At 45.5% G+C, this 11,006-nt stretch overlaps 1 protein-coding gene across 3 annotated transcripts in view; it reads right to left on the reverse strand.

Annotated features, from left to right (window-relative positions):
- Positions 1–8,978, reverse strand: part of DOCK5 (dedicator of cytokinesis 5) — a 69,625-nt gene extending 60,647 nt beyond the window's left edge. For all 3 annotated transcript variants that reach the window (XM_052701948.1, XM_052701947.1, XM_052701946.1), the window contains exon 1: positions 8,774–8,978. In XM_052701948.1, the coding sequence (XP_052557908.1) occupies positions 8,774–8,816 (43 nt within the window). In that variant the 5' untranslated portion in view covers positions 8,817–8,978. The remainder of the gene's footprint in view (positions 1–8,773) is intronic.
- Positions 8,979–11,006: the final 2,028 nt, after the last annotated feature.

The following is an 11,006-nucleotide window of genomic DNA, read 5'->3' on the forward strand; positions in this document are numbered from 1 at the left end:
CTCAGATCCCAGAGCTATCAAAGCTGCACCTTCCACCAGCTCTCACTTCACAGAACACATCTACCTGGTGTGTTAATTATTACTATTTTTTTTTTTTTTTTTTAACCAAGATACACATTCAACTGCTTTCATGGCAGCAACCTTCCCAAGATGCAGGACGCAAGACAGGACTGCTGCTTTTCATCTGGTTCAGGAACCAGACACCAAAGGACAGGTGCCCTATAGATCTTAGTGTTAAAGGGTGCTCACTATTTCTCCAAGGTCACATCTTCTGAGCCCTGCAGGTTTATTGCACTTCTTTGAGCCACAGGACCTGGCCTGAAAGATCCTCAAAACGTATCAAATCATAGCCTTGTCCTTTCGAGCAATCATTATAACCTTGCTTCATCTCTTAGGGGACCACAGAAATCAGGAGTTTTGCCACTGACTTGAACTGCACCAGAGTCTGGTTTACAAAGGTATCACAAGAGTTCCATATAACCAGAATCCTTCAACTTCGCAACTTCCATTCAGACACAGAAATTAGAGTAACTTCTGAAACAAACTTTTCAAGCAGATGTGTAGAAACAGAAACAAAATCCCAACACCAAAGCCATCCCTTGATAAATGGGACCACTCAGCTAATTCCCAACTTGAAAGCGTGAGGCACTTTCAAAAGAATTAAGTGAATTTGCCACCGGCTTTAAATTACTGTCCTAGATCTTACTGGGCAAAACATCAAAGGAAAGAAAAAGAGAACTTGGAAATACTACTGTACAGAATGCAGTGTTGCTATCTAATGAGTTTTCACTGTATGCATAACTTCCAGAGGGAGTGAGGACAGAGATGAGAGGAGGACTAATGAGTAAAACACTTGAGCACGGAGTCCAAGTGTGCCTACAGGCTCATCCTCACCATAAAGTTCACCTGAGTTAAAACTTCAGGATTGCATCTTGCTGGCATCACACCTCCACACAGCGATTCTGAATTGAAGCTGAGAAACCCACAGGGAGAATAAAGCTAAAGGATTCCATTCCACCAGCTGCAAACCCAGCTCATCAGGAAGATAGACAGAGATTTGTGTATGAGTGTTCCCAGGCTGCTGATAATTTCCTCTTCCCATCCATGAGCTCAGAAAGAGACAGACGAGCTCTGCCACAATTTGCATGAGATGAATTCATAGCACGGCTTGACCCTCTCTATTTCAAGAGAGAGGAGATGCTGCCAAAAGCCTCTCTGCTGCCAGCAGACAGCACCTCAGTGCAAACTCCCCTGAGCTAAGTCATGCTGGCAGGGCTAACACAAGAAGTGTTTCTAATAGGGATACCCATAGGGATTTCAGTTGGCCTCTGTACCTTCAGCATTTCCCATTCCACGTGGATCTCTCTCTCATGGATGCCTGTGGTCTCACTGATTCACATCTGCAGAACGACCCAGAGCCCACGCAGGGAACTGAGGTGGCACGGTGAGATACACAGCTCCTCATTGCCAGAGAGCTTCCACCACAAGCATTTTCACCTTGCCACGTGTCTCAGGTAACAAGCAAAGGGAAAACAGACCATAACTACACAGCACAAGTTGCAAGGAGATAAACAGTTTGGAATCAGGTACAGCAGCCTTCCGTTCATTTTCTTACGTTATTTTTTTCCTGCACATTAAGCTGCATCTCTAGGCAGCCCGAAGGTCCCATTACACTGTCAGAGCAATTTAAGTGCTGCAAGAATAAGGGCTAATTCCTTCTCTCACCTATTCTTAATGCGAGCTAATTACTGGTATGAAGAGCAAACAAACAAAAAACACTCTTTCCAAGCAAACTGGCCACTATTCATGACATTCTGAAACCATATTAGAACTATATAGCTGAAGCTGAACTGCTTTATCACTAAGGAGAATTAAGGTTCCAAGCTTCCCAAGAGCATGGAATTATCACTATTCCTACTGGGTCTCTGTGAACATTTTGGCCAGATTCAGCACTTTCCAAACCAACGTCCATTTTTATTGTAGCAACACCTCCAAAAATTTGAGTGTAAGAAGTGGCTGAAGACTCTCCATGGAACAATCACAGCTTGTTTTACATCCATCCTGACAACGTGCCAGACACCTTTCCAAGAGGTTCCAGAGGCTGCCAGAACAAGTCATCCTTCAAACAGCATTCTGTCCTCCACTCCTGGGAGATCCTTCTAGGAGGTACAATCTGTACCAAAAAGACATTCATTATCATTTAGGCTGAAAAACTGTATTTGCAACTGACCCAACGAGCACTCAGCTTCTTCAGTCTTTGAACTGTCTGCCTAGCAAGCTGTCCAGCAATTCCTATTTATGTTTTGCAGTTCTATTAGCACAGTTTTCTTGATAAATGGACCAAAATTAATTACATTATATTAGGTATTCTACAATAAATGAGATGCAGTGCATGTGAAAGTACAGCTCTCATGTGGTAGTGAGGGATAAATGCATTTATGTCTTCAGACTGAGGTGCATTTACACCTGGCCACGTTTGCATCTAACCATGGCAGCTTATACAGGATCCTTCCCAAAAAGCACTGACCTCAAACTGTCCTATCAGTCAAGTTAAGTACGAGTTAATTGGCAATAGAAAAGCTGATTTAAATTAAAGGAACTTTGGCAAACTTCCGTTGCGCATCTTTTAGCTTTCTAATGACACAGGAAGATTATTTTCCCTCTATTTCTTCCTGATCGATAAGCTCTTGGTTGAAGCTTTTTCAATTTATGAATTTGTCTTAACTTTTTTTTTTAAATTGCCTTAGCTCCTAACTGCATTTGTGCCAGCAAATACAGCCCCATAGCAAAAGACCTGCAAGAATATGCAAGAGACCAGTGTGAAATACAGAACCACTCACACAATCACCTCGAGTGGATGCAGATACCTACAGCCTGCTGACACCTCTGAATAATTAGGCTTGCACCTAATTAATAGGAGACGGCTCAGCAAAAGCCCCTGAAGGCAAGTGGCCATTTGGGATGCCTCACAAGAGCAGATCTGGAGGTTTGTCATTGTTAAGCTCAAGGCTTGCAGTCACATTTTAGGCTTGATATCAAAGAACTGAAGCACCCCAAAGTCACAAGATGCTTGCAGAAATATCACACCTACTTTTCAAAGTAAGAACAAGGCAAGGAATGGTTATAAGTCTTGTTCTTGTCAGCAGTGCCTTTGAAGTCCACAGGATTAGTTTCACAGGGAGCTACATAGGAAACAGTAATCACTGAAAGCAAGAGAAGGCAGACTCAGGCTAACATGGATCAACAAAAAAGAGCAAGGACCCTGGGAGCAAGAAGCCGTACAGTCAACTCACACACCAAATAAACTTCACACACAGCAGCTAAATTGAGAAACTAAATTAAAAGCATCCATTCTTCTACACGTAGCTGAGCTGTTCTGTTGGGGTAACTCAGAATTTCTACCAAGCTGGAGCAAAACTTAAAAATATGCCAACATGAAAAACAAATCTCAGGAGAGAGCTCAAGGCTCTCCCAGAATCTTCTATATAAAGACTTCCCATGCACTGGATGTGCATGTAGGCTCCTCTTTTACTGACTGAGCAGAGAGGAAGTTCCTTTCAGAGCCATGCAGAGGAGAAGAATGCCCGTACAAACAAATCTCAAAGCACACAAGTTTATTTTTTGTTGAGTGAAAGCCACTGGAAGGCTGTCGCTACACAGTGCAGAAATCAGGAAGGACAGCGTGAGAATGCTGAGCCTGAGAGCTCGTAAGAAAAGTTGTTAAAATCGCTGCAAATCTGCTTGTTAGCAAATAGTGCAGTGCGCTTTGCTGAATGAGGCTGAATGAAACAGAAGAGGATGACATCGTCCTCGTGGCAATGAGCAGCCCTTCAACTCTGCTTGAGTTTACTGCTAACTGATTAGCCTACAACAAAATAAGCCTTCAACTGAAGAATGATACTCATGCAGGGGTTCGCAATAATTTAAATGTTTTGTTCCTCTTCCTTCTCCCTTCGAAAGCAACATCTCACATGCAGCTGATGTGTAGCAGTTCTGAATTTCTACTTTAAGATCCTTAAGCACACTTTCCTGCAAAAGGTAACAGAGTTTTCCTTCATCTGGGCTATTTCTATGTGCATCTTCCTGGAGCCCTTCTCTCTGTGGGACACCACAGAGCGTACCTAAAACTCTGCAGCAGTCTGCAGATAGGGCAGCATGCAGCAAGTTGAAACAAATATGACATCTGCTCTAATTTGACGTGAAGTAGCACAATCAGCAGTGCAACTCCTGTGATCACAGGCTGTATTTCAAGACTACTTTGTGGAAGATATATGAAGTTTGAACACGAAGCCAATACCGGATGGCCAAATGCATCAGAAGTGATCACAAATCAAACCATTAGTAAGAAAATCTTCTGCACCACTCTCTCTTCCTCCCTGATCCTCTGTGTTTCTGCTCACATAAATCACAACCGTAGCTGGCAGGCACTGGTTTACATTTGAAAAATTACTGCCATTCCTAAGACATGACGCAGCCAATTGTAACTCAACCACCACATGGTATTTCAACAGAGTAAATACTTTTTTGCAGCAAGAGCAGTCCTATGTGCTGCTCCTTACAGCAGGGAGAAATATAATGAGTTTAAAAGGTCACCGATAACTACTAGGGGTAATTACCTGTCAGTTTACCCAAAAAATCTATTTGATGCCCCCCCCTAAATAAAAGATGATAGATTGCAGATGAAAGGCTGCTATTTGTGCCTGTAACAGGTAGTTTCTATTGGTAACATGGCTAGGGTATTTCAATCATAGCAAACTGGTTTCCTTTGGAACTGGGTCAAAACAAGCCATCCTCTCTCAAAGAGCCACCCATGAGTGCAGAGTTGAAATGCAACACAGAAACCCCTGGAATGGGATGTGAAGAGGCAGAGAAAGCTTGGGAAATAAAGCTGCTCCAATGTTCACGAGTCTTTTTCTTGCCTCTAAAATGCACCAGATGAGCCCAAATACTTTCTGCAGAGCTGCAGAACTGCTTTGCTCCATCAGCTCCCCTCCAACCCAACGTTTCCTAAATAAAACATTATGATTTAGCTCTGAGTCTAAAGATTACAAAAATACACTGAATTCATTGATACACCTCACTGACCAGTGAAGTTTTTGCAGGCTCATAATAATATATTCAGTTACACGTTTAACAGTTTGAGAAGACCACAGGCAGCAAATAATGCTTTTGGTTTCTCCGGCCCTTTGTAGGCAGAACAACACACATTGTGGCTTTCAGACTTCTGCTACAAGCTCTATATTTGCTGCTGGCTTGAACCATTTGGTGGCATGCGGAGTGAATGCTCCATGAGAGCCTCCAGCTGCAGAGGATCAGATGTGATAACCTGCCCAGTCCTCCCCCAGCCCCAGCATGCGAGCTCTATGGAGCAGCTCCTATTGCAAAACCAGAGTGCATACACATTTCAATAGACAGCCACAGCACTGCATGCAAGTGCAAGCCACCAACAAACTCCAGCTGGTTTCTCACTCTGGAAGACCATGTGAAGAACAGACACCTACCCAAGCCAACCACAGAACCGTACACAGCACTTCTCATCCTGTTTGTTCACACAGGTGACATGGAAAGCCTACGTACCTCATGCACTGTTACAGTCATCTGGAAACTGTTCTGGCTAGAAACTCAGCACTTTTTCTTTCTGAACTGGTTTTGAACTGGCTCAGTTCCCTGCGCTGGCTTACACCAGCACTGCTCCTTTTCTTCACACTGTTATTGCACGAGGTAGGAATCAGAAAAAGGGGTGCAGTGGCTTTTTCTGATAGCAGCCTGGATTTATACCAGAATAGAATAGTTAATGATTCCACAGACTCCAAACTCTCTCATATTTGGTGCTGAAGCCATCAGTACATTTTTTTTTCTCCAGTCCTCAAAGAACACTTTCATGTTAAGAGCAGATGATAACTAAAGAAAGAATTGCTTTTAGAACTGAAGTGCAATACTTAAGCTGAAGCTCATGCAATCCCGCGTTACAGCCAGCAGGAAAAAACAATTACGTTGTGGATTCCCTAAGTTAATGATTTTAAAACAAGCAGAAAACTGAAGCTGAAAACTGGGGCGTCATTCCGATATCCTTTCCTGCAACACAAAAAGTTGGCACGAAAGGCACTCTGCAGTGACAACTGTTTTAAAGAAGCCCCACTCCACAAACAGGCTATTTCATTTCATTTGGAGCAGACCATCCAACTTCAGCATCTTTCCTTCCCAAACCAGAGGTGAAGGACACTGCAAGGAAGCTTAATGAAACCCCATAAATCCCACTGCTTCAAGAGGCATAATGCTGCCCATCAGACCCTCAGCAGCATCTTCACCCCTTTACAAAGCTGAAGCTCCCAAACCCAGATCTGTTATTGGGTTGAAAATTCATTGGGAGTGAGGAGCTGTGAGTCATTTGCATCTCATGTATGTTTCCCTTTAGGATGCTGTGATTTCCAATTTTGATGTTTTCCAACCTCTCTGCTGCCTGCAGCTTCAAACTCAGTCCATACATCATCTGTATCAATGGTGCTAAAGGCAGTCTCTGGGCTTAACCAACTGAGAACAAAACTCCTGGAGGGCAGCAAACCCATCTGAACCCACAAGTAACAGATCTGTAGACTGATGCAGATGATCAACTATTCTGAACTGCAAACATTAGGCACATGGCACTGAATCACACGTTAACTTCTTGGAATTTCTTTGTGTTTTGGTATGATTTACAGGGTTGTGTTTTTCAGTATTAGTTTCCAAAGCACAGCTTGGTAACAATCACAGTATGTGTCTGTTGTTTCTAAAATCAGTGAACCTTCTGTATTCATACTTTACGGCCACCAACCCTCCCCCCTAGCAGCGAATGGAAGTTCTTACCCACACCCCTATGTTTTCCAGACAGAAGTGGACCTTTTCCATCTCATGGGATCACAGAATCACAGAATGGCCTGGGTTGAAAAGGACCACAGCGCTCATCTGGTTCCAACCCCCTGCTGTGTGCAGGGTCACCAACCACCAGAGCAGGCTGCCCAGAGCCACATCCAGCCTGGCCTTGAATGCCTGCAGGGATGGGGCATCACAGCCTCCTTAAAGGCCCTACAAAACAGCCATATACACCCCTAACCTATCTATGATGAGCAGACCCTACTTTTATTTCTGACAGTCAAATTGAGCACAGAAGCAAAGAGGATTGGCATCTGGGTGCAACTCTTCAGCACAGCACAGGGCACAACCGTAGAAGGGAAAGTGACAAGTCTGAGAATACCAAATTGACAGAATTAAGATTCATTAACACCACGTATCAAGCACTGCCTGACAAAGTTTGTCGCTGCATAAATAATTCTGCTTGCTGCCTGTGGGTTAACCCTATCAGCTGTGTTATGAAATAAAGGCAATGAACTCCACACCAGTTGGGCCCATGAACGCATTCAGGGACATAAGGACCAGCTGGCAAAGACACAGACCTACACGGAGAACTTCCTACCAGCACATCTTATGGTTGGTAACATAAGGGAAGAGGTAGTTTGTTCTCCACCCTGCTTACTCACCAGCCAATGCCCTTTGTGGAGAGGAGCTTTCATAATCAGCAGTTGGCTCAGACCAACAACACAGAAAAATCACCCTGGAAGCAAGAAGAAATGTTGACGAGAGGAGTGCCTCTGATTCATCCTCCTGCCCAAGGCCATTCTTCAGGTAGAAGAGCCTCAGAAAGGTATGTTTTAAAAACAACAACAAAAACAACACAAATAAAACACATCTCGCTCAGCCATTCAGATTACAATTCTATATGTGCTTGATTATAATACCAATATTTTTCAACCCTGACGTCCAGAGTAATCTCACCAAGTCATACGCGTGCTCTCCCACATACAAACAGGCTGTTCCCTACCCAGAAAGAAACAAAGTTCAGGCTGTAGGATATTCCACACCCTCACTGATACCTCGATAAGATTGCGCTGCATGCAGTTCCTCTGAACTTACTTAGCCAAACTGAACCCGCAGTCCTTGCAGAGCCACCTGGAAATAATTCACTTCAAGCTCAATGTGCAAACGTGCAGGACGGGGTTCCTCCCTCTTCAGCTCACAGACTGAACAAGCAACCTCATAGGATCTGAGGGAATCGACCCTTCTGCATGCTTGCAATCAAAAACTCTCCTTGCATCAGTTGTGGAATGCACCGGGCACAAACGATCACCCTTCGTTAAAAGATCTATAAGAGCTGAAATCGACTATAAGGGATTGTTTCTGTCATTAGTGGTTTCCTGCCTTCTGTTCCACGCCCAAAGCTTGCAATCGAGCTCAAAATTGTGTGGTTTTCAATTTGTCACGCTCTCACGAAATCGGGAACTTGTCTGTGGGTTTGCTTCCTCCTAAGGAAAACGGAGCCAGCATTCAGACATCCCCTGTGAGCCCCATGAGGAGGGCAGGGCAGCAGGCACAAGGTGTCATCCCAGCAGGGATGTTTCCGATCCTGACTTACAACCTTCTTAACCTGTCATCGCAGCTTCCACGCGCATCTCCTTTCGGGGAGCGCAGCTCCGTTCGTCGTCTGCCGCTGTTACAGCGCTGCAGAGCCTCAATCACAAAGGTCAGCGCTGAGCGCAGCTCCCCGGGCTGCAGCCGAAGGCGCACCATTGCCTCTATTCGCGCGGGTCCAAAGACTGCAAACGCGCAACTTGAAAGAGGAGAGGCTGAAATAAGCATCCAAAGGAGGAGAAAAGAGAGAGGGGCTGCGGCGGGAGCAAAGCGCCGCGCGGGAGCCGCGACACGGGAGGGGAACGGGGCGGGGGTCCGGGCGGGCACTCACCGACCCCGTACTTCTCCCGCTTGGTGGGGATCCAGCGGGCCATGCCGGCGGCCGCTTCCCCGACGGCTCGGCTCAGAGCGGCCGTTCGCCCTCCGCCCCTCCGCGCCGCCTCAGCCCGGGCCGCTCCGCCATGCTACGGAACTTCCCGACAGCCGCTCTCAACTTTGCAGCCTCCCCGCTGCGCCGAGCGGAGCTGAGCCGAGCGGCTCGGAGGAGGGGAGAAGCGAGGGGAGGCGGATCGGATGGGCTGTGCTCGGCCCGCCCCGCCCCGCCCCGCCCCGGCTGCGCTCCGGTGCTGATGCTGCCAGGCTCCCAGTCGAGTGTTTTAATATCAAACCCTAAATCAGTAAGAAAAAAAAAAAAAAGGCTGTTTTAAAAGAATTCAAAGCATCTGGGGAACAAATAAATAAAAGCGGTCACGGGGCTGCGCTTTGCAAAAAACAAAAACAGAAACCAAACACACAAAAAAACCCGGTGTTCTTGTTTGAGTTGGCACCTGATGATGTCAGCCTGCACTGAAGTGCGGTGAGCTGGGACGTGATAAAGTGCTTAAAAGTGGCGACAGGGAGAGAGAAGCTGTGTGCCTGCCCGGATCCTGCTGTGCAGGTCTGGGGTTCTGACCTGAACCAGACTGGCCGGCATCCAAAGCTGTGCTGTCTGTGCTGCGTCTCAGCACCACCCACTGCCGACAGCCTCAGCAGCACCACTGAGAATCGCACCGTCATTTCTAAGCCGGGGGTGCAGTGAGAATGTCCCGGTCCATACGGGATCCTTACATCTCCTTGGGAAGTAACGAGACCTCATCTCTGCCTTTGCAGCGTGCCTGGCAGGTGATGAAAACTGTAAGCGTTCTGAGTACCTGAAAACTCAACCACCTGTTTCATTGCACTGAAACATGAAAATCCAGGGAGATCAGCTTTTTTCATTACTTTACATTACAAGTCAGAAGCACTGGGGATAGCTCTTGTGCTCAGCTGCTGCACTGCCCTGGGCAGATCACTTCATGTGAGCCCCACATGCATCCCTTGTGCATCTTCAGAGCAGCTTCCCATACATACTTCTCCCATCTATGCTTCTACTGAATTTAATTTGCCTTCATCTTCACTGGCGCCTGTAAGTGGTAGAGAAATATAAATAATAATTAATTACTAGTAATTTGCACTCTCCAACAAATAACCTTGATCCTTGCCAGCCCAGCATAAGTACACTTGATATCATTACACGCCATAGTACCAACATACAACATTTTCATAATACCTGCTGATCTGGTCAGATGCTCAGCCCATGCACAGCACATTACTCATCCAGCTGTGATGCACTGCAATGTTACCCTCACTAAAAAGGCAAACCCTGCCTTGCAGTGACGTGCTTTGCTCCCAAGGGATGCTCACAACAGGACTGACCTGCTCCCAGCTATGCTTCTGAGCCACCAAACATTGTAACACTGCAGCTTAGAGGTTGAATGTGGACTCTTTCAATACCTGCACAGCACCTGAAGCTTCCACAGAGAATGTCAGTAGAAATTGGAACTGGTTAACTCATTTGTTTTTCATAAGCTTCCACAGAGAATGTCAGTAGAAATTGGAACTGGTTAACTCATTTGTTTTTCATAAAAATCTAACTAAACTCAGCCACCTGTGCATCAGATGCTGTACTGAGATGTACTTGAAGCCCTTGCTCTAACCCATAAAAGCCTGTAGTTGCTCGAGCTGAAGATTCAGTAATGCCACTGAATGTAGTCCCATAGAGATTCCATGGGGAGCTGAATGCTGACAGGAATTGCACAGTGCTGCCCAGCTCAGGGGCACCTGACAACTTCTTAAAGTTTGGAGAAGGTATATTGAGATATTTTACAAATCCTTTGCAAATTCTGGAAGATTCACTTGTTCCTTATATAAGGTTAATGCTGCAACCACTCCAGACCTTAATACAAAGAGCAATGCAATAATGCTATCAAGGCAGTCAAAGGGGTGGTAGTTGTTCTGAGCCCCTCTGCTCTGATACCAGACTGTCTGGATGAGGCTGTTTGCTCTTTTAGCAATGCCTGAAGTGTTCTTCATGTAAAAGCTTCAGTACTTCAAGCCAAACATTCCTCACATCATAACACCCAAAGTTAGTTAAAATTACTCTCTTTAGAAAGAGGGGAAAAAAAATCTCTTTCCTTGCTGGTAAACTTTGCTTCCTTTCCTTTTTCCTTATGCTATTCCTAATGGCTTTCCATAGCATCACACCA

The sequence above is a fragment of the Tympanuchus pallidicinctus genome, unplaced genomic scaffold, assembly GCF_026119805.1.
Source record: "Tympanuchus pallidicinctus isolate F22 unplaced genomic scaffold, pur_lepc_1.0 scaffold42, whole genome shotgun sequence".
Taxonomy (NCBI): Eukaryota; Metazoa; Chordata; class Aves; order Galliformes; family Phasianidae; genus Tympanuchus; species Tympanuchus pallidicinctus.